This window comes from Leptopilina heterotoma, unplaced genomic scaffold (assembly GCF_015476425.1).
Source record: "Leptopilina heterotoma isolate Lh14 unplaced genomic scaffold, ASM1547642v1 Lhet_108, whole genome shotgun sequence".
Classification (NCBI taxonomy): Eukaryota; Metazoa; Arthropoda; class Insecta; order Hymenoptera; family Figitidae; genus Leptopilina; species Leptopilina heterotoma.
Window position 1 is genome coordinate 1,881,592 of NW_025110825.1, and position 22,302 is coordinate 1,903,893.

Sequence of the window (22,302 nt, forward strand, 5' to 3'; positions counted from 1 at the left end):
TTAGAAAACTTAGATTATTTTTTCTATGTTTGGGGAGTTTGTTATTAATTTATATAAACAATTGTTAAAAAAAAATTTTCATTACTTATATGTTTTTTATTTTGATACTGTGATTCACGGTGAAGAAAATAAGCTTAACTTGATTAAAAAATATTAATATTTAAAAAAATTACAAGGGTTTTTCTAAGTTAAACTTTAACTGCTGTTTTCTCGAAAACTTGTTTTCGCACGTAAGGTCCCTTTTCACTGTCCAAGTCACATATGGTTAGATTTTTCGAAATTTTAAATATTATTACAATATAATTGTTTTGACAATTAGTATTAATTTTCAAAAATGTATACAATGATCTTAATCTTAATGTTTTATTTTCAATTTTGATGCCTTCAAAATGATGATACACTTCCTTTAATGTAATTTTCGAATTTTGACCTTTCTGATTCTTCACTGGCAATATTATTTTTCTCTAACTGAAAATGAAAAATAGAATTATCAAACTGTAATTTAATAATTAGATTTTTAAAGAATACAGTCAAGCGAAATCAGTTATCACCTTTTTCTGCTCGATTGCTAAAGGTTTATAGGACATAGCAACAATAGATGCGTTTGATCTAATTAAAGTATCTATTTGGTCTATGATAATGGAATTAGTTAAGATGGGTACATTCTTTTCATTTGTGCTTTCTGTAATTCCACATACTGGTCCGAGGAAAATTAAAAGTCCCTTGATTTCTTTTGATTTTTGTTGGAAAATTTTGGTTAAATCAATTTCTCGTAATAAAATGTCGTCAATTCTTTCTTTGATATGGATGCATGATGATAAGACAACAAAATGGCGTAATTTAGGGCACATTTGCTTAGATTCTTTAAACAGATGTTTGGTGAATAAATATTTCGAGTTAGAGGACCTTCTTGATAAATTGTTAAGGCGCTGAAGGTCGAAAATTGCATCTACTGTGCCAAGTGTGCCAGCTTCTTCAAGAAGACTGTTTACATTTTGACTGTGCGTAGAGTCTAATTCTTCACGAATTGTGATTTTTATTCCACTTTCTCTCCATATTTTTAGTCTATGTTCTACAACAGCATTCGTGTTTTTTGTTTCGTTAGCTATAAAAATATTTTTAGCACCTCTGAGAACTAAAATTCAATTAGATCTAGACCAAAGTAATTCAATCCTTCCAGTATCAAATACGATCCCTTGGTTCTACAGAAGAAGCGAGGTACTGCCGATGCTGTTTTTCCTCCATCATCCGGTTGTACTTTGACAATATTCTGAAAACAACCGATTATGATTAATTTAGAATATGAATAAGAAATACTTTATGGACTTATTCTACAAAAAAGCGAAAAAATTAAATAATTGTTACCTTATGAAAGACATCCATTAAGGAACCGGCAATGAAAGCATTCTTTAACATTTCTCTAGAGTAAATACGTTTTGGCAATGGCTTTACAATCTGAGTCGATATTCCTCGTTGCAGCATTTCCGACAATTTTTGTTTTGTTTCCTGCGTTTGGTTTATTACCTTTCTGGGAATGATTGAAAACAGACTAATACTATTATTAAATTGTAGCATACCTATTGAAGTATAATATGATTCTTGGAAATTTCCAATCACAACAATTCTTTCAAATTCTTTTACGCACGACAAACAATCCTCTAGATTATTTATATCATCTGAATTGTATATTATTAAGTTTATTTTTTTGTCTTCTGTTTGTACAAGCAATTGATTTCTAAAATCTTTTGTTAATTGGATAAAGTGGTTATCGGGAATACTTGGATATACTTCTTTCAGGAAATTTCTCTCGGCATTACTATTGTGTCCAACAAAAACTTTTGATGTAATATCAAATGCCAGATTAATTAAAGCTTGCCCAATAGAACAGGCACCATCGTAGATAAAAATTAATTCATTGCTTTTTAATTCTCCTTGTATCATCAGAGCCAAATATGCTGTTGAGTATGCTAGAGGTACAGTCGCAGCATCTTCTAAAGACCAATCCTCAGGTATTTTCCAAGTAAAATCAATATCAGGTGTTGTGTAATTTGAAATTCCATTATTTGCAACGATTCCCATTACTCTATTTCCTTGTGAATTAATTCCAGAGTATTCTTGACCAAACGACTTCATTTCGTATGTGCTCCTAGTGCTTTCTAATGATGTCTTAGAATTTGCCAACAGAATATCTGTTCGATTAACCGAAGAGTATTCGATTTTGATTTTATTTTCAAGATTTGATGCGAGTTCCTCTACCCAGGAAATTGAATTTAAATCTAATGATTTTAGCTGATCTGCTCGCCAATTTGATACTTGTTGTTGAAGATTAAAAGATAGTGGAAAATGTTCGAATGTTCCCAAAACTTTACCAGGCAAAATCTCTTCAGTAACAATATTCTTTCTCCAAGACTCATTTAGAATATATTCAAAAACGACTCCTTCCATTTGAATTCCTCCTGCTCTAATACTTCCTAATATTCTATCAACTGTTACTGGTATTTCTGAAAATGTAACAAACAATTAATACTTAAGCTTCTTTATACTTAAATGTTCTTTATTCAGAGTGTAGTCCTCACCATTTGTCTTCTTAGTAATTTCTTCATGTAGTTTTGTGTTAATAGAAATGTTTCTAATTTTAATTAGAACTTGTGCCTTTCTTGTATCGTTTCCAAGAACATACATTTGAATCATTCCATCTAAAAATGTTGTCCAGTTGTCTTGCCAAACTATATTTCCATTTCTACCATTGATTGATGATTTACAAATACTTCTAAACGGACCTGAATATTGTAAACCTCGCATTGTTAATTCATCATAAATTTGATTTTCACTTAGACCTAGATAACTTTTGTCTTCTTTATTACTTTGTGTAGAGTTTGGCTCAGTGGCTACTTGCAATATTCCAGAGCAAAGTAAAATATTGTTATTTGTTACTTCGAAGTAACCAGAACCTAAAAGAAGTAGTAAGTTGATGCTAAGTTTGATGTTTATAAAAATTAATTTTTACGTTGAATGAATGTTTAGATAAAAAGTTTTGTTTTTTTTAAATAAATTAATCATCTACCTTTTTGAACCATTGTTAATAACTCAATACTTTCATCAAATGGTATTTCAACTAACTGTTCATGAATTTTTACATTCTTGTATATTACTCCGAATTCAGAAGTATTTTGAAAACTCTTTATAATATCCCAAGCAGTATTTAAGTAAAGACTTATTGGAATCACAATTTTGCTATCAATCCTGGAGTGATTTAAAAATCTCCATTTATCATCATTTAAATTCACTACAAAGTTCATGTGTCCCTCATTAATTTTAGTCCTTTGACTTCCACCTTTAGTTCTCCTGAAATAATATTTTAATAATACTTTTTATTATATTTTGTTTACATTGTTTGCGCTTCAATGTCAATGCTCGAATTATAAGTAGTCAAAATATTTAAAGTTTGCTTACTTACAATTCAGTTGATCGGTCCCATTCAATTAGGGAAGAAATTGATGGTGTTCCTCGTGATACCGGATACTTGACATTAGGATAAAGACTTGACACTTTGATAATATAGCCAGCATTGTAAATATTTCCTAAAGCAGCAAAAAGGAATGATGCATTGTCTGGATGATTTCTTTTAGTTAAGGGCACATTAATAACAGTGTCTGGTAATGATTTTCTGACGATGGCCTGCAGAAGACCGTGTGGCGCTATTTCAATTACTACTGCATACGATGGAATGCATTTTGCAGCTTCAGCAAACAGGACGGAATTTAATAGGTTGTTTGTATGATATTCTGCAGATGATAGACGAGCCCTGGCTGAATTCCATTCGTCGCGTGGTACTGAACTGCTCACCCAACGATTACTTCTAGGTTTGGGATTAGGTATTACCTCCCGAAGGTATTTTTTTAATTTTTCACCCGCTGGAGCAATGTATCGACTGTGGTAGGCTATGTTACTGCAGGCTACTTCTTTGGCAAAGATTTTCTTCTCCTTGGAAAAGATTTCAAATTTATTTATTATGACTTGAAAATATTGTTTTATTCCAAGATATTAAATTTAGAATTTAATCTTATCTCACTTGTAATTGCGTAACGAAAGTTTTCACAGATTCTTCAGGTCCACTGATAGTGCAACTGTCTGCACTATTACGACAAGCTACATCAATATCTGGTGGGCAGAGATTTTTTATTTCTTCGTAACCTAGACCAACTGCTGCCATAGAACCTCTTGGCATTTCCGTTTCTACTGATGCCAATCCTCTGCTTAATGCAGCAAGAACCATTTGTTCTGCTGTAAAACATCCATCAGCATAAGCACATCCTAACTCTCCCACTGAATGCCCAATTAAGAAATCTGGTTTCAGTCCAACTGAGTCTAAGACATCTACCAAACCAATCTGAAATTGATGTATAGATAGTTATTCTTTTGACAATAACAAATTTTTACATTAGAAAAATGAACTGCCAAAATCTAATTCTAATGTCAATTTTTACGTTAATTCAGAATAATACACTATTAATTCTATAAATTAATTTTGTAAGATTATAAATTTTTCTTAAATCTTCTCTTCTAAATTTTCACTTACCTGAATAGCAGCAATTCCAACAAATGAATTTACAATGTTGTCAAACATTTTTGGATCCTTTGCTGTAATGATGTGCTTTATGTCAATACCTCTCGGTTTTAAGACACGATCGCATTTTTCTATAGCTTTCGCAAAAACTGGTATTTGTAATAAAGCTTCTCCTAAAAAATTAAAAGTTTTTACATTTTTTAAATTCTTTGTTCGAAGCTTCACAATTATATTAAATGTAGTGTGCGAAATCTTACCCATTCCTACCCATTGAGAACCCATGCCAGAAAACATGTACCAAATTTCTTTTCTTTCACCTTGAAAGTGTTGAATTTTTCTCGTTTTGTTTGTTACCAATCCATTAGGAGGCAATAATGTATAACCTCGATATAAGTGAGCAGGAGTTTCAGTTTCAAATACATCGTACATAAGTTGAAGCATTTCTACGTCCACAGGTCGGCTTTCCAGCTTTGCAAATAAATTAATTTTTAAGACAATGTTTAAAGATAGGAATAAACAAAAGCAAGTTTTTATATACCCACATCGCTTAGAAGAAGGTCAACAGCTTGTTCTGTGCATCCTGATGCTATGACTATTCTTGGAAGAGTGTCGTTAGGTTGTCCTTTATTTATCTTTTCCTTTTTGAAATCTTTCAATATAATATTGCTGCATACACCGCTAAATGCTAGACTATTAACGACTGCATAATCTCCAGTCCATGGTGTTAATTCCGTTACAACTTTGCATCTACCTTCTTTAAGAGCAGGGATTTTGTCAGAAGGTGTTTTAAAATGAAGGTTAGGTGGAATATATCCCGACTCCATAGCTGTTATAACCTTAATAATTCCATTAAGTGGATTCACAGCCGAACAAGAGCCAAGGTTAGATTTGATAGATCCAATAGTAAGTGGTGATTTACGTCCCTCATTGTAAACCTCATCAATTGCTTTTACTTCTTCAGCTTCAACATCCTTTATTCCTGAACCGTCTGCTTCGACATATGAAATATCTCTACCAGAAAGTCCGCAATCTTTCAATGTAAATTTCATCAGTTGAGCTTGGGAATCATAATTTGGATAGAAAAGTAAGTGGTTTTCAGTAGCACTCGCAAAAGAACTGCTAACATTTTTTAATTCCGCATAAATTCGTTTTGCATCTTTAGCTTTTTGCAGAAAAAAAACTACATTTCCTTCACTGCGTGTATAACCATCAGCTTTATTGTCGAATGATTTTGTTATCCCGTCGGGTGACAACAGTCCTGAAATTTTTAATACATTTTCTTTGCAAAAGAATTTTTTGTTAAATATTCTCTATCAGTTAAAACGTGATTTTTACCTAATAGAAATAGTTGTAGAGACATTTGTGGATTTATAATAACATTACTAGCTCCTATAATAGCATTTTCGACAAGTCCAGATTGAATTGCCATAAATCCTTTCTGTAATGCAGTGGCTCCTGCACAACAATTTGTATCGACATTAATACTTGGTCCAGTAAGGTTAAAGAAAAATGAAATTCGATTCGCCAGCATACAACGACCTATTCCTAACAAACCATACCCATTTGTCTGAAACAAATTAACATTTTAAATGATGCTTCTTAGCAACAGTGTAAAACACAATTATTGTAAATTTAGAAGTAAGTAAAGTATGTCATACCGAATATTTATCAAAGAAGATTATTTTTTCTGATTCTGAAAAACTGCTTCCAGTATATACTGCTGTCTTGCTTCCCTTTAAATTTCTTGGATTAATTCCAGCATCAGCAATGGCTTCGTAAGCATTTTCTATCATTATTCGTACCATAGGATCCATGGAACCTACCACTTTTCCATGAATTCCAAAAAATGCCTGATCAAAATTACGAATATTTTTCATTGCACCAATTCGTTGAGGTACTTGAGGATCATCTGAAAAAATATTTTTAAAAATGTCAAATGTAATTTTTACGGTTTTGTGCATCCAGAGAAAAATGTTGTTTGAATCGAATAAAATTTATTGGAAGCAAGTATATAATTTATTAGGCTCTGAATTAAATATATCTTTGTTCTAAGTGTATTGATCAATGTAAGTATTATCAAATCGTCTTTCATAATTAGCACATTCTTTCATAATAATACATACATATATGTAGAATTTAAAAGTAATTCATACCGTAGTCCCAACGTGTTTTGGAATCACTAACACAGTCTATTTTATTTAATAGATTATTCTGTAATTCGTTGAAATTATCACTGTTCGGAAATCTTCCAGCAATACCGGAAATAACTATTTCATCTCCTAATAATTTTGATTCCATTTTCACTAAGTATTCTTCTAATTAAATAAGATAGAAAAGAATTTTAATTTTTTATATTGACCTACTGCTATATAATTTTACTTATTGAATATACTTCCCTAATAGTTGATCACTGTTTGAAAAAAAATGAAAAACTTATTTTTGTGTATACGACTACGTTCTATATGAACTTTATTTTGAAAATGAACCTATTTTTATAATCATTGTCAAAGAGGGGCTTTCGTTCTCTAAATTATAATCGAAACTTTTTGAGGTAAATAATACTGAAATTATAATTTGCGATTATTTTACGAATACGATTAATGCTTTCTTAAATACACTTTTTACATTGTTCTTGTTTAGAGATCAAAGTTTAATTACAAAGTTCGAAACTTACACCCAAAAATAATAGATTTAAATTTTTTAAATATTCATTGTCTGGTAACAATGTTATTCTTAATATATTCAATTATATTTTTCCAAAATAGATTTAGTGAGTTATGTAATCATTAATAAGGATTTCTTAATTTTTGAAAAAGTTGATACTAATTAGTATAAATTAGATTTGAGTGATAAAAAATATGATAATGCCAGGTAATAATTAAGAAATAAAACAAAAGATCTGATTAGAAATTTCTGATTTTTCTGACTAGAAATTTTTGTCAGGTTTATTCAATCATATAATTAGAATTTACAATTAGTATTGAAACTTTTAAAGTTTAAATTCATGCTGAATCAATAATGAAAGAGACACAATGTTTGCGTTGGATGCAATTAAATTATCCATTTCTTTCATAATAATCGAATTAGTTAATATTGGTACATTTCTCTCGTATTTCGTTGTTTTTTTAGCAATTCCAGAAACTGGACCCAAGAGAATCAAAAGTCCTGTAACTGCTTTTGATTTTTGTTTGAAAATTTTAGTTAAATCGATTTCTCTTAAAAAAATGTCGTTAATACTTTCTATGATATGGTTACATGTTGAAAAGACAACAAATTGGCGTAAATTAGGGCACATTTGCTTAGATTCTTCAAAGAGGTGTTTGGTGAACAAATATTTTGAATTAGATGATCTTTTTGATGAATTGTTAAGGCGCTGAAGGTCGAAAATTGCATCCACTGTGCCAAACGTGCCAACTTCCTCAAGAAGAGCATTTCCATTTTCACAATGTGTAAGATCCAGTTCTTCACGAACTGAAATTAAAACTCCGTAACTTCTCCACAAACTTATCTGGTGATTAATAAAAGCTCTGTCATTTTTTGATTCGGAAGCTATGACGATACTTCTGGCACCTCTAACTACTAGAAAGTCGATTAGTTCCAGTCCAATGTCACCCAGCCCATCAATAATTAAGTAGGAGGCTTCGCTTTTGCACAAGAAACGAGGTATTGAAAGAGCTTTATTACTTCCATCTTCTGGTTGTATTTTGACAACGACCTAAAAAAGAACAAATTGTAACAAAATATTTAGAGTTGAAATTTACATTAAAAATTCAAAATATGCTTCAAAATTCAAAAAAATATATTACTTTTCCAGAAGCATTGTTAGAAGCTCCATGAATAAAAGCATCTTTCACCATTTCTCTGGAGTAGACACATCTATGTAATGGTTTGATAAGTTTCCATGATATTCCATTTAAAATCATTTGAGATATTATTTTCTTCGTGGCATTATCGAGATTTGATATATGACTTGGAATTATTGCAGATAAAGCAATTCCTGTGCGGAAAATTTGCAATCCTACTATTCTATGAAGTGTTGCATTCATATTTCCTATAATAACGACCTTTCCACAGTTTTTCACAGACATCATGCAACTTTCTATTTTACTTAAATCATCTCCATTATATATTATTAAGTCTGCTCCTTTTCCCTTTGTCTTTTCCAATATTTGATCAGCGAAGCTTATTGATGAATTTATAAAATGACTTTCTGGAATATTGGAAAAGTTTATTTTCATATTACATTTCTCGTCATCATTGGACAAACGAACGAATATTTGTGAAGTTAAATTCAAAGCTAGATTAATTATAGCTTGTCCAATAGAACATGAACCATCATACACAAAAACAGATTGATTAACTTCAAGTTGTCCCTTTATCATCAAAGCTAAATATGCATTTGCATATGCTAAAGGTACAGTCACAGCATCTTCCAAGGACCAATTCTCAGGTATTTTCCATGTGAAGTCTTCATCAGGTGTTATGTAATTTGATAGGGCAGAATTTTTAACAATTCCCATTACTCTGTTTTCTTGTAAATTAGTTCCAGAATATTCTTGCCCAAATGATTTGATATCGAGTCTATTACTTCGAGGTTCTTCTAATGATTTATTAGTTTTTGCTAACAAAATATCTCCTTGATTAATAGAAGCGTATTCGACTTTGATTTTGTTTACAGCTTTTGTTGGTAAGTCCTCAATCCATGAAATTGAATTTAAATCCAAAGATTTTAGCTGCTTTGCTTTCCAATTCGACACTTTTTGAAGATTGCAGGATAGTGGTATATGTTCAAATGCTCCTAAAATTGAATTAGGTAAAATTTCTTCAGCTACAATGTTCTGTCGCCCAGATTCATTGAGAATAGATTCAAGAACGACCCCTATCATTTTCACCCCTCCTGCGCTAATATTTCCTAACCGTCTATGGATTGTTACCGGTATTTCTGAAATGTTTACAATAATTAATACTTTGTTTTCGTTTTTATTTAAAGATTACAAAATTACTCCAAAGACTAACCTATTGATTTGTTAGTAATTTCTTCTTGATGCTTCATGTCAATAAAGATGTTTTTAATTTTTATCGGAACTTGTGCAGTTCTCGTGTCGTTTCCAAGGATATACATTTGAATCATTCCATCTAAAAATGTAGTCCAATTATCTTTCCAGACTAAATATCCGCTATTACCATCAATTGACGATTTTTGAATAGTTGTGAATGGGACAGAATATTGGAAGCCCCGTCTCTGTAATTCACTATAGACTTGACTTTCGTTTACATATTGATCTATAGTCTCGTGTTCTTTATAAACATCAATGGAATTCTGATTAGGGTCGTCATTTATATTCACCATTCCGGAGCATAATAAAGTTTCCATACTTGTTACTTCAAAGAAACCAGTGCCTGGAAACAGAAGTCTATTTGATTAGTTAATTTTATTAATTAAATAGTCAAATAATTTGATTTAATAAAACAAGTAAATCGTCTACCTTTTTGAACCATTATTACCAATTCGATATTATTATCAACAGAAATCTCCACTTGTTGCTTATGAACTTCCACATTTTTGTACACTATTGAGAATTCAGTATTATCTTGAAAACTTCTTATAATATCTGAAACTAGTTTTAAATAAAGAGATAGTGGAATAACAATTTTGCTTTCAAATTTGGCATGTTTTAAAAAATCCCATGTATCATTATTTAAATCAATGGTGAATTTAATCTCTCCCTCTTTTACTTCCTTCGCTTTGTCAACTTTACTGGTGAACCTATTTTTAATTGTATACAATGTAAGTTACTATTGATCAAATGCAATTTGCAGAGACAATTGTTACGACAGGTTACCATTTTTTTGAGTGATCCCATTTAATTAGTGATGAAATTGAAGGTGTTCCACGTGATACAGGATAGCTAATTCTAGGATATAGATTGGACACTTTAATATTCCTGCCAGTGTTGTAAATTTTTCCTAAACCTTCTAACAGAAAGAATACACCATCAAGATGACCTCTTCTAGTTAAGGGTATATTGAGAACATTTTTTGGTAATGATTTCTTGACGATCGCCTGAAGTAGTCCGTGAGGGGCTATTTCAATAACGATCGCACTTGATGGAATAAGCTTTGTACTTTCAGCGAACAAGACAGGATTTAGAAGGTTGTTCGTGTGATATGCTGCAGATGACAGTCGTGCTCTAGCTGTTTTCCATTCGTTACGTGGCACCGAACTACTTATCCAACGATCACTTCTAGGTTTAGGGTTCGGAACTATTTCTTGTAGGTATTTTTTTAACTTTTCGCCAGCTGGAGAAATATATCGGCTGTGGTAGGCAATATTACTACAAGCCACCTCTTTAGCAAAAATTTTATTTTCCTACAATATGTATTTAGCATTAATTAGAAAAGAGTTTTTATTTTAAAAATCTTTTCATTTAGATAACGTTAATGATATATTGTCTTAAATTTAAATGCAATTAAACTTAATTTAATTTTTAATTTAAATGTTACTAACTATTAGATTTGCTATGAATGTTTTCATAGATTCTTCAGGACCACTGATAGTGGAACTGCTTGAACTGTTGTGGCATGCTACATCAATATCAGGTGGACAGAGATTCTTTATTTCTTCATAACCAAGACCAACTGCTGCCATAGAACCTCTTGGCATTTCCGCTTCCACTGATGCCAATCCTCTGCTTAATGCAGCAAGAACCATCTGTTCTGCTGTAAAACACCCATCAGCATAAGCACATCCCAATTCACCAACTGAGTGTCCAATTAAAAAATCAGGTTTCACTCCCACTGAGTCTAAGACATCTACTAGACCAATCTAAAATATGTTATTATATTTTTTATTCCTTATTATTTCAAACCATGTTTGCTTTAAAGTTATCTCAGTCTAGAGATTTTAATTTTTTATATTTCATGTCATATTTTGAAAAAGTTTTTTACTTGAATAGCAGCAATTCCAACAAATGAATTGACAATGTTATCAAACATCTTTGGATCATTTTCTGTAATAATGCCCACAATATCTATGCCTCTTGGTTTTAAAACACGATCGCATTTGTTTATTGCTTCCGCAAAAACGGGTATTTTCAAAAGAGCTTCACCTGTTAAATCAGAATTTAAATTAATAAGTTTATAAAAACAGTTTTCCTTATTTTATTTAGTAAATAAAAATTAGTTCACTTATTTCTAAATATTGAAAGTCTTCTTGTGATTTTAGGACAGAACTTACCCATTCCCACCCATTGAGAACCCATGCCGGAAAACATATACCAAATTTCCCTGTTCGTTCCGGTATTAAATTGAATCTCTCGTGACTTATTTTCTACCAATCCTTCAGGAGGAAGTACTGTAAATCCTCGATATAAATGCGCTGTTATTTCAGTTTCAAATACATCGTATAAAAGCTGAATCATTTCTGCATCGACTGGTCGGCTTTCTAACTGTAAAATAGGGTTTTTTATATCTGGAGAATAATGATTTTTCACGATAAGAATAAATACAAATTTAATTAAGTAAATACCTCGCTTAGAAGAAAATTAACACATTCTTCTGTACGTGCAGAACATATAATTAATCTTGGAAGATTGTCGTCTGGTTTTCCTTCATTCTTCTTTTCCTTTTTAAAACTTTTTAATATAATATTTCCACTGGGTCCTTCAAGTGATAGAGCATTAACGACTGCGTAGTCACCAGTCCAAGGAGTTAATTCCGTTACAACTTGGCATCGGTTTTGCTTAAGTGCAGAAATTTTGTTCGATGGTTCGTTAAAATGAAGATTTGGTGGTATGTAACCCGATTCCATTGCTGTGATAACCTACTTAAAAATTCACTGATTAGGTATTGCTTAGTACTGTTAATAGTTGTATGGTACTTAGTACTACAATGTTTATTTTAATATGTCTAATAAAATTTATGTAAGCAAAATTAAATTGTCTAAATGTAAAAACCTTAATAACTCCATTAAGTGGGCTTGTTGCTGCACAGTATCCAAGATTAGATTTGACGGATCCAATTAAAAGAGGCGTTTCTCGTCCTTCATTGTAAACTTCATCTATTGCTGTTACTTCTTCAGCATCAATATTCTTCAACGCTAAACCTGTAGCTTCAACAAATGATATATCTTTACCAAGAATACCACATTCTTTTAAAGTTCTTCTCATCAGATGTGATTGAAAATCATGATCAGGATAAAAATGTAATTTATCGCTTGTGAGATTTCCAAAACAAACACTCGCACTTTTTACTTCAGCATAAATGCGCTTTGCATTACAAGCTTTTTGAAGCAATAGAACAACTGTTGATTCACTGCGAGTTACACCATCAGCTGAATTGTCAAATGATTTGTTTTTTCCATCGGGCGACAAGAGTTCTAAAAATTCCATAAATTTTGAATATTTCATCTTTGTGTATAAGCAAATTTGGATAAATTTTATTCATTTACTTACATACCTAAGAAAAGTAATTGTTTAGATATTTCTGGATATAATAAAACGTTGCTGGCCCCAATAATAGCATTTTCAACTCTTCCATCTTTAATTGCCATAAAGCCTTCGAGTAACGCACTAGAACCTCCACAGGAGTCAGCATCAATATTAATACTTGGTCCAGTAAGATCGTACAAAAATGAAAGTCGATTTGGTAACATAGCACGACTGATACCATATAAACTGTACTTATTTTTCTAAAAAATGTTCAAACAGTATAAATTATTCGTTTTTAATTGTTTTTTATGTCCAAATTCGTCAAACAAATATATATTGTGATATTTAGTACCCAAAATTTCTTGCCGGTGACAGATTTCTCTGACTCTGAAGTCATGCTCCCAGTGAAAACAGCCGTTTTTGTTCCTCTTAAATTCCTTGGATTAATTCCAGCATCAGTAATTGCTTCATATGTTGTTTCAATTAATATCTTTAACATTGGATCCATACAATCCTCCATTTTTCCATGAATACCAAAAAAGACACTATCCAAACTGTCAAGATTATTTAATGTCCCGATTCGCTTTGGAATATCAGGATATTCTGTAAAATTGTTTCATAATCAATAATAATTTTTTTCTTTGCATTTATTATAAAATAAAATTTTATTTGTACCATTCTCCCAACGATCATTTCTTTCATCAATACAATCTATTTTATTCAAAAGCTTCTTCTGCAATTCTTTGATGTTATCACTGTTCGGAAATCTTCCAGCTATGCCAGATATCACAATTTCATCTCCGGTCATTTTTGGTTCCATTTCTTATTTGTTTCTCTTCTTGATAATGCTATTAGAATTTTTATTTTTCACGTTATTGAATTTAATATTGACAACTCTGTTTAATATTGAATTACAGTATTAGTTGAACAAAGAAAATATTTCTTTACTCCAATCTACATTTGGTATAAACCATATATTTAGATTGAAAGCCTTTTTATATTCTCGGCTAGAGTTTATTTGTTTTTCAATTATGTGCAATATTTGTCGAGGTCAAATATATTGAAAAGAAGACCGAAAATATTTAGTGTTTAAATTAATTTTAAATTTACATTATACTTGGATATCAGTTTAAATATAATACTGAGAAAATTTTTCATACAATAAGAAATTAAAATTTTTTCATCGATTATTCACTGCAGACACAAAATGATTCTTAAACTATTGCATAACCAAAAAAATTAATGTTTTATTTTTGCCTTGGTATAAAATTAAAAAAATAATTTAAAGTAAATTAATCTTGAATTCTATATAGAATTAAAAATTCGAAAATCAAAGTTTATGGTTATAATTTATTGGTATTTTTTTACATATTTTATATTTAATAATTTTAAATTAACATAATTTTTACATAGCACTTTTTAGATATAAATATAAAAATATTTATAATATTTATAATTTCGGTAATTTATGCAAGATTCCAAGTATTGCTTTTTTGGTTTATTTTTTAATTATTATTAATATTGATTAGAAACAGAAGAATTTGATCTATTTCTCTCACTTTAACATGGTTAATTTAGTTAATTATTTTCATAATTATCGAATGAAACATAGTTTAAGATTACCCTATTAATAATTATGATTAATTAATTAAGCATAAAATAATTAATAAAGTATTAATAATTACATTAATAAATCTACTTTTGTTAATAGAAAAAGTACAATTATAAAATAATAAGGAACTTTCTTTACATAATTTAATAATTATAAATGATTTGTGTAGGTAGTTTTATTTATTTTTATTTTAGTTTTACATTCTATAAAAATATTTATTTGTCCTCTAAAATCTCAAACCATGATAAGCTTGTTAATGGTTGAACTGCATTAATTTTTTTATAAAACTTATACTTTTCTGTTTCCTTAAAGTCCTCGAACACTTCTTTTACCTAAAACAGTTTAAATTATATAATAATATTTAATAACATAGAAAGAAAGAAATTAATGAAGGTGGTGTTTTATAAAGCAAAAGTGACGAAAAAGTAAGTTCTAAAAAAGGTTTGGTAATATTTTAGAATAAATTGTTCTCACCTCTTTTGAATTGTCTTCTAATGGCTTATGGCAGATAGAAGCAATTAACGCTTTTGATCCCATAACTATTTCCATTTGTTCAATAATGTTAGGAATAGACAATAGAGGTGCATTTCTCTCCTTGTCAATTGTTTCTTTTGCAATTCCAAAAACTGGCCCAAGAAGAATCAAAAGCCCAGTGATGCCTTTTGCTTTTGGTTGAAAAATTGTTGTTAAATTAATTTCTCTTAATAAAATGTCGTTAATACTTTCTCTGTTGTGGTTACATTGTCAAAAAGACAATAAATTTGCGTAAATTAGGACATATTAGCTTAGATTCCTCAAAAAGATTTTTCGTAAACAAATATTTTGAATTGGATGACATTTTCATGACATGTGAGATCCAGATCTTCTTGAATTGAAATTAAAACTCCATAACTTCTCAACAAACTTATTCGGTGATTACTGAATGCATCTACATTTTTTGTTTTGGAAGTTATAACAATACTCCTGGCACCTCTAATCACTAAATAGTCAACTAGTTCCAAGCCGAAGTCACTCAATCCATCAATTATCAAGTAGGATGATTCGCTTTTGCACAATAAGCGAGGTATTGATAGAGCCACATTTTTCCATCTTCTGGTTGTACTTTGACAAGCATCTGTAATAAAATAAATTATAATAGAATATTAAGAGTTGAATTTAAAATTTCGTTCAAGTGGCAAAAAATATTACTTTTCCATAAATTTTTTTTGAAGCTCCATGAATGAAAGCGTCTTTGAGCATGTCCCTTGAGTAAACACATCTAGGTAATGGTTTAATAATTTGCGATGATATTCCATTTTCAATCATTTGTGATAATGTTTTCTTCTTCTCTTTATCAAGAAATATAACGTGGTTTGGAATGATTGCAGTTAGAAAAACTTCTATGTGGAAAATTTGCATTCCTACTGTTCTATTAAGTGTTTCATTCATATTTCCTATTATAACAACTTTTCCACTGTTTTTCACAGACATCAAGAAAGTTTCTATTTTGCTTAAATCGTCTCCATTGTATATTACTAAGTCCGCTCCTTTTCCTTCTGTTTTTTTCAATATTTGATCTGCGAAACTGAAAGATGGGCTTATAAAATTACTTTCTGGAATATTAGGAAAATTTAAATTTATATTAAATTTGTCGTCATCATTATTATGTCGAATAAATATTCGTGACGTTAAAGTGGATGCTAAATTAATTATGGCTTGTCCAATGGAACACTCGCAAGTATAGACAAAAACAGATTGATTAACTTCAAGTTGTCCCTTTATCATCAAAGCTAAATATGCATTTGCATATGCTAAAGGTACACTCACAGCATCTTCCAAGGACCAATCCTCAGGTATTTTCCATGTGAAGTCTTCATCAGGTGTTACGTAATTTGATAGTGCAGAATTTTTAACAATTCCCATTACTCTATTCCCTTGTGAATTAATTCCAGAATATTCTTGCCCAAAAGATTTAATATCGAGTTTATTACTTACAGGATCTTCTAATGATTTATTAGTTTTTGCTGACAAAATATCTCCTTGATTAATAGTAGCGTATTCTACTTTGATTTTGTTTACATCTTTTGTTGGGAAGTCTTCAATCCATGAAATTGAATTTAAGTCAAAACATTTAAACTGCCCTGCTTTCCAATTCGACACTTTTTGAAGATCACAGGATAGTGATATATATTCAAATTCTCCCAAAATTGAACTAGGGAAAATTTCTTCGGTTACAATGTTCTGTCGCCCAGATTCATTGAGAATAGATTCAAGAACGACCCCTATCATTTGCACCCCTCCTGCACTAATATTCCCTAAACGTCTATGGATTGTTACTGGAATTTCTGTAATGTTTACAATAATTAATACTTTGTTTTCGTTTTTATTTTAAGATGATTTTTATTCCAGAAACTCACCCATTGACTTGTTAATAATTTCTTCTTGATGCTTAATGTCAATAAAGATGTTTCTAATCTTTATCAGAACTTCTGCCGTTCTCATTTTGCTTCCAAGGATATACATTTGAATCATTCCATCTAAAAATGTAGTCCAATTATCTTTCCAAACTAGACATCCACTATTACCATCAATTGATGATTTTTGAATAGTTCTGAAGGGGCCAGAATATTGTAAACCCCTTCTATGTAATTCATTGTAAACTTGATTTTCGTTTACATATTTATCAATAGTCTCGTGCTCTTTATAAACATTAATGGAATTCTGATTAGGGTCGACATTTATATTCACTATTCCGGAGCATAATAAAGTTTCCATACTTGTTACTTCAAAGAAACCAGTGCCTGGAAACAGAAGTCTATTTTTAGTTCATTTTATTAATCAAATAGTCAAATAATTTGATTTAATAAAACAAGTAAATCGACTACCTTTTTGAACCATTATTACCAATTCAATATTATTATCAACAGAAATCTCCACTTGTTGCTTATAAACTTCCACATTTTTGTATATCATAGAGAATTCAGTATTATCCTGAAATTTTTGTACAATATCAAGAACTAGTTTTAAATAGAGAGATGTTGGAATCACAATTTTGCTTTCAATCTTGGCGTGTTTTAAATAATTCCACTCAGTATTTTTTAAATCTACTTTGAATTTTATCTCTCTTTTTTTTACATTATTCACTTCCTCAACCTTACTGGTGACCCTATTTTTAATAATTACATTTAATATTAATATTAATTATTAGTGTGCACTATTATCAAGCTTTATATCAATAAATAATTTTAACTTTCAGAACAATTTAGGGCTACCCTTTTGCTGAGTGATTCCACTGAATTAGGGATGAAATTGAAGGCGTTCCACGTGATACAGGATAGCTGATTCTTGGATAAAGATTTGACACTTTAATATTCATGCCAGTGTTGTAAGTTTTTCCTATACCTTCTAACAGAAAAGAAACACCATCAAGATGACCTCTTCTTGTTAAGGGTATATTCAGAACATTTTTTGGTAATGATTTCTTGACGATCGCCTGAAGTAGTCCGTGAGGGGCTATTTCAATAACGATCGCATTTGATGGAATAAGCTTTGTACTTTCAGCGAACAAGACAGGATTTAGAAGGTTGTTCGTATGATATGCTGCAGATGACAGTCGTGCTCTAGCTGTTTTCCATTCGTTACGTGGCACCGAACTACTTATCCAACGATCACTTCTAGGTTTAGGATTCGGAATTATTTCTTGTAGGTATTTTTTTAATTTTTCGCCAGCTGGAGAAATATATCGGCTGTGGTAGGCAATATTACTACAAGCCACCTCTTTAGCAAAAATTTTATTTTCCTAAAATATGTATTTAGCATTAGTTAGAAAAGAGTTTTTTTCTTTTTAAAATCTTTTCATTTAAATAATGTTAATGATGTATTGTGTTACATTCAAATGAAATTAAACTTAATTAAATTTTTAATTTCGAAAGTAAATGTTACTAACTGTTAAATGAGCTATGAATGATTTCATAGATTCTTCGGGACCACTGATAGTGGTACTGCCTACACTATTGTGATAAGCAACATCAATGTCAGGTGGACAGAGATTTTTGATTTCTTCATAACCAAGACCAACTGCTGCCATAGAACCTCTTAGCAAATCCGTTTCCACTGATGCTAATCCTCTGCTTAATGCAGAAAGAACCATTTGCTCTGCTGTAAAACACCCATCAGCGTAAGCACATCCTAATTCTCAACTGAGTGTCCAATTAAAAAATCAGGTTTTAGTCCCACTGAGTCTAAGACATCTACCAGGCCAATCTGAAATTGATGTATAGATAGTTATTCTTTTGACAATAACAAATTTTTACATTAGAAAAATGAACTGCTAAGATCCAATTCTTGTGTCAATAATTACTTTTACTTATTATATTAATACACTAAAAATTCTATTATTTATTTTTATAAAATTATAAATTGTTCTCACAAGCTTCACTTATATAGTGTTTTTACTTGCCTGAATAGCAGCAATTCCTACAAATGAATTGACTATGTTTTCAAACATGTTTGAATTCTTTTCTGTAATGATGCCCACAATATCTATTCCTCTTGGTTTTAAGACACGGTCGCATTTTTTTATTGCTTTTGCAAAAACGGGAATTTTCATAAGAGCTTCTCCTGTTAAATCAGGTTTTAAAATTAATAATTTTTTTAAAATTGTTTTCCTTGTTTTATTCAGCAAATGAAAAGAATTTTATGTACTCCTAAATACGGAAAATCTTCTCATGTTATGACACTAATTACCCATTCCAACCCATTGTGATCCCATGCCGGAAAACATGTACCAAATTTCCCTCTGCATTCCAGTATTAAATTGAATCTCTCGTGCTTTATTTTCTACCAATCCTTGAGGAGGAAGTACTGTATATCCTCGATATAAATGTGCTGTTACGTCCGTCTCAAATACATCGTATAAAAGCTGAATCATTTCTACGTCGGCTGTTTGACTTTCTAACTGTAAAACTCACGATTTTTACATCTGAAGAATAATAATATTTCACGATATGAAAAAACACTAAAAATAAGTAAACACCTCGCTTAGGAGAAAATTAACAGAATCTTCTGTACGTCCAGAACCTATAATTAATCTTGGAAGATTGTCGTCTGGTTTTCCTTCATTCTTCTTTTCCTTTTTGAAACTTTTTAATATAATATTTCCACTGGGTCCTTCAAGTGATAGAGCATTAACGACTGCGAAGTCACCAGTCCAGGGAGTTAATTTCGTTAAAACTTGGCATCGGTTTTGGTTAAGTGCAGGAATTTTGTCAGATGGTTCGTTAAAATGAAGATTTGGTGGTATGTAACCCGATTCCATTGCTGTGATAACCTAATTAAAAACTCATTGATTTGGTATGACTTGCAACTACTAATAGTTGTATGGTACTTAGTACTTGTAAATCAGTGTAAATATTTATCAATGCTATTTAATAATGTAATGTTTATTACAAAATTTCTTATAAAATTGACGTAAACAAAATTAGGCTGTCTAAATTTAAAAACCTTAATAACTCCGTTAAGTGGGTTTGATGCTGAACAATATCCAAGATTAGATTTGACAGATCCAATTAAAAGAGTCGTTTCTCGCCCCTCATTGTAAACATTATCTATTGCTTTTACTTCTTCAGCATCGATATTCTTCAACCCTAAACCTGTAGCTTCAACAAATGATATATCTTTACCAAGAATACCACATTCTTTTAAAGTTTTTCTCATCAGATGTGCTTGAAAATTATGATCAGGATAAAAATGTAATTCATCGTTTGTCACATTTCCAAAAGAAGTACTTATACTTTTTACTTCAGCATAAATACGCTTTGCATTGCAAGTTTTTTGAAGCAATAAAACAACTGTTGATTCACTGCGGGCAACACCGTCAGCTGAATTGTCGAAAGATTTTGTTTTTCCATCGGGCGATAGGAGTCCTAAAAATCACCTAAAGTTATAAATATTTTATCTTTATTAACTATCGGATTTGGTAAATTTGAATCAATCACATACTTGATAAAATTAAGTGTAGAGATGTTTCTGGATATAGTATCACGTTACTAGCTGCAATTATTGCATTTTCGGCTCGTCCATCTTTAATTGCCATATAACCTTCGTGTAATGCACTAGCACCGTCACAAGTGTCCGAGTCAATACTAATACTTGGTCCAGTAAGATCAAATTGAAATGAAAGTCGATTTGATAACATGGCACGACTAACTCCAAATAAACTGTACTTATTTCGCTGTAAAATATTTAAGCTGAATATTCTATGCATGCTGAATCGTTCTTTTATTTAAAAATATAATCCTTCTATGAAAAAATATAAATTTTACCCAAAATTTTTTCGAAAAAACTGATCTCTCTGACTCTGACGTCATGCTCCCAGTAAAAACTGACGTTTTACTTCCTCGAAAATTCTTTGGATTAATTCCAGCATCAATAATAGCCTCATATGTTATTTCTATTAATATTTTTAACATTGGATCCATACAATCCTCCATTTTTCCATGAATACCAAAAAATGTACAATCTAAACTGTCAATATTATTTAATGTCCCTATCCGCTTCGGAATATTGAGATTTTCTGTAAAATTGTTTTATAATTTTAAAAAATTTTGTTTCCTTATTTTAACTTGATAAATAAAATTTAATTTATACTATTCTGCCAACGATCATTTCTTTCATCAATAAAGTCTATTTTATTCAAAAGCTTCTTCTGCAATTCTTTGATGTTATCACTGTTCGGAAATCTTCCAGCTATGCCAGATATCACAATTTCATCTCCCGTCATTTTTGGTTCCATTTCTTATTTATTTCTCCTCTTGATAATGCTATTAGAATTTCTATTTTTCTCGATATTGAATTAACTATTGAGAACTTTGTTTAAGAGTGAACTACTATTTTAATTGAACGGAAAAATAATTTTTTTATTCTGGTCTGTTTGATGAAAATGATATATTTAAAATGAATTTCTTTTAATATTCTTGATTGGGGATTTGTGGTCTTTTATAAACTACGTAGCTGCTTTATTTTTAAATTTAACACCCCACCCCTTCCTATGTAGCACACTGTTACATATTTATTGGCGCCAGTTTTTTTGCTGATCATAGGAAATATCTTGACCCATTCTCCTCTACCTTGAAATGCTATGTAGTTTATGGACTACTTATTTGTTTTACAAATTTTTACGAAAATAAAAAATTACCATTTTGAAGTCGTATATCCACTGATAATAAATGTTTAGAATGTTAAGTAGCTGGAAATAATTCTGCAATTTTGCATAAACAAAATATGATTGTTATGTTTTACCTTGTTTATAAAAATAGAAAAAAGAGAATTTTGAAAAGTAATTTTTTTTCTGTATTATGTGAAGAAGAAAATTCAAGTATCAATGTTCCACTTCATATTTATTGTTATTTTTTAGACATTCATTATTTAAACAATTTATGTTAGCAAAATCTAAAACCCTGATATCCTCAGAATTGTTTTTAAAAATTACTCTTCCTTGATTTTAAGATAGTGCCAGAAGATAGTACTGTCAGCGTGGAATAGTAACAGCAACAAGAACTTTAGAGTGAGTATAAAAGTAAATAATAAGTAAATACTTTTATATGATAAATTTTACTATTTCTTATAAGTTAAAAATTTTCAGTTCAGTTAGCTAAGGAAAGTAGTTAAATTCCAAGAACAATTAAAAAAGTTTATTACAAGAACTATATTTGAGA

The 22,302-nt window shown here is 30.4% G+C and overlaps 5 protein-coding genes across 5 annotated transcripts; all 5 read right to left on the reverse strand.

Moving 5' to 3' along the window:
* Positions 1 to 255: 255 nt before the first annotated feature.
* Positions 256 to 1,135, reverse strand: LOC122503246. Its single transcript, XM_043613723.1, has 2 exons — positions 552 to 1,135; positions 256 to 468 (listed from the first exon to the last, which is right to left on the reverse strand). The coding sequence occupies exons 1-2, from the start codon at positions 849 to 851 to the stop codon at positions 385 to 387; spliced, it is 384 nt and encodes a 127-aa protein (XP_043469658.1). The 5' UTR covers positions 852 to 1,135; the 3' UTR covers positions 256 to 384.
* On the reverse strand, positions 1,136 to 7,046 carry LOC122502764 (fatty acid synthase-like). Its single transcript, XM_043612965.1, has 12 exons — positions 6,721 to 7,046; positions 6,226 to 6,476; positions 5,903 to 6,134; positions 5,110 to 5,825; positions 4,825 to 5,035; positions 4,580 to 4,740; positions 4,073 to 4,390; positions 3,458 to 3,984; positions 3,065 to 3,345; positions 2,577 to 2,951; positions 1,366 to 2,501; positions 1,136 to 1,270 (listed from the first exon to the last, which is right to left on the reverse strand). The coding sequence occupies exons 1-12, from the start codon at positions 6,863 to 6,865 to the stop codon at positions 1,136 to 1,138; spliced, it is 4,488 nt and encodes a 1,495-aa protein (XP_043468900.1). The 5' UTR covers positions 6,866 to 7,046.
* A 469-nt stretch (positions 7,047 to 7,515) lies between these two features.
* On the reverse strand, positions 7,516 to 13,816 carry LOC122502772 (fatty acid synthase-like). The gene is made up of 13 exons (XM_043612977.1): positions 13,672 to 13,816; positions 13,349 to 13,599; positions 13,025 to 13,256; positions 12,523 to 12,944; positions 12,096 to 12,389; positions 11,805 to 12,015; positions 11,516 to 11,676; positions 11,076 to 11,393; positions 10,411 to 10,937; positions 10,054 to 10,334; positions 9,584 to 9,967; positions 8,374 to 9,509; positions 7,516 to 8,282 (listed from the first exon to the last, which is right to left on the reverse strand). Exons 1-13 carry the CDS (start codon positions 13,814 to 13,816, stop codon positions 7,557 to 7,559), a joined length of 5,088 nt encoding a protein of 1,695 aa, XP_043468912.1. The 3' UTR covers positions 7,516 to 7,556.
* A 939-nt stretch (positions 13,817 to 14,755) lies between these two features.
* On the reverse strand, positions 14,756 to 22,127 carry LOC122502779 (fatty acid synthase-like). Its single transcript, XM_043612991.1, has 14 exons — positions 21,236 to 22,127; positions 20,851 to 21,167; positions 20,588 to 20,819; positions 20,000 to 20,511; positions 19,623 to 19,916; positions 19,334 to 19,544; positions 19,043 to 19,207; positions 18,534 to 18,745; positions 17,860 to 18,386; positions 17,473 to 17,753; positions 17,005 to 17,388; positions 15,797 to 16,932; positions 15,083 to 15,738; positions 14,756 to 14,940 (listed from the first exon to the last, which is right to left on the reverse strand). Exons 1-13 carry the CDS (start codon positions 21,378 to 21,380, stop codon positions 15,403 to 15,405), a joined length of 4,752 nt encoding a protein of 1,583 aa, XP_043468926.1. The 5' UTR covers positions 21,381 to 22,127; the 3' UTR covers positions 14,756 to 14,940; positions 15,083 to 15,402.
* On the reverse strand, positions 18,300 to 18,923 carry LOC122503267 (fatty acid synthase-like). Its single transcript, XM_043613742.1, has one exon. It carries the CDS (start codon positions 18,735 to 18,737, stop codon positions 18,507 to 18,509), a length of 231 nt encoding a protein of 76 aa, XP_043469677.1. The 5' UTR covers positions 18,738 to 18,923; the 3' UTR covers positions 18,300 to 18,506.
* Positions 22,128 to 22,302: the final 175 nt, after the last annotated feature.

What these genes read in the sequence shown, in the direction of transcription:
- LOC122503246 (XM_043613723.1), bottom strand. Translation starts at nt 851, where the DNA reads ATGTGCCCTAAATTACGCCATTTTGTTGTCTTATCATCATGCATCCAT. An exon ending in TAGCAATCGAGCAGAAAAAG is followed by an intron (nt 469 to 551) that starts GTGATAACTGAT and finishes TTTCATTTTCAG; the next exon opens with TTAGAGAAAAATAATATTGC.
- LOC122502764 (XM_043612965.1), bottom strand. Translation starts at nt 6,865, where the DNA reads ATGGAATCAAAATTATTAGGAGATGAAATAGTTATTTCCGGTATTGCT. An exon ending in TGGGACCGATCAACTGAATT is followed by an intron (nt 3,346 to 3,457) that starts GTAAGTAAGCAA and finishes ATATTATTTCAG; the next exon opens with GAGAACTAAAGGTGGAAGTC. An exon ending in ATTAACAATGGTTCAAAAAG is followed by an intron (nt 2,952 to 3,064) that starts GTAGATGATTAA and finishes TACTTCTTTTAG; the next exon opens with GTTCTGGTTACTTCGAAGTA.
- LOC122502772 (XM_043612977.1), bottom strand. Translation starts at nt 13,816, where the DNA reads ATGGAACCAAAAATGACCGGAGATGAAATTGTGATATCTGGCATAGCT. An exon ending in TTAATTTTCTTCTAAGCGAG is followed by an intron (nt 12,016 to 12,095) that starts GTATTTACTTAA and finishes CCTATTTTACAG; the next exon opens with TTAGAAAGCCGACCAGTCGA. An exon ending in AATTACTAACAAATCAATAG is followed by an intron (nt 9,510 to 9,583) that starts GTTAGTCTTTGG and finishes TAAACATTTCAG; the next exon opens with AAATACCGGTAACAATCCAT.
- LOC122503267 (XM_043613742.1), bottom strand. Translation starts at nt 18,737, where the DNA reads ATGGTTCTTTCTGCATTAAGCAGAGGATTAGCATCAGTGGAAACGGAT.
- LOC122502779 (XM_043612991.1), bottom strand. Translation starts at nt 21,380, where the DNA reads ATGGAACCAAAAATGACGGGAGATGAAATTGTGATATCTGGCATAGCT. An exon ending in ATAAAAGAACGATTCAGCAT is followed by an intron (nt 20,820 to 20,850) that starts GCATAGAATATT and finishes AATATTTTACAG; the next exon opens with CGAAATAAGTACAGTTTATT. An exon ending in TCTACACTTAATTTTATCAA is followed by an intron (nt 20,512 to 20,587) that starts GTATGTGATTGA and finishes GGTGATTTTTAG; the next exon opens with GACTCCTATCGCCCGATGGA.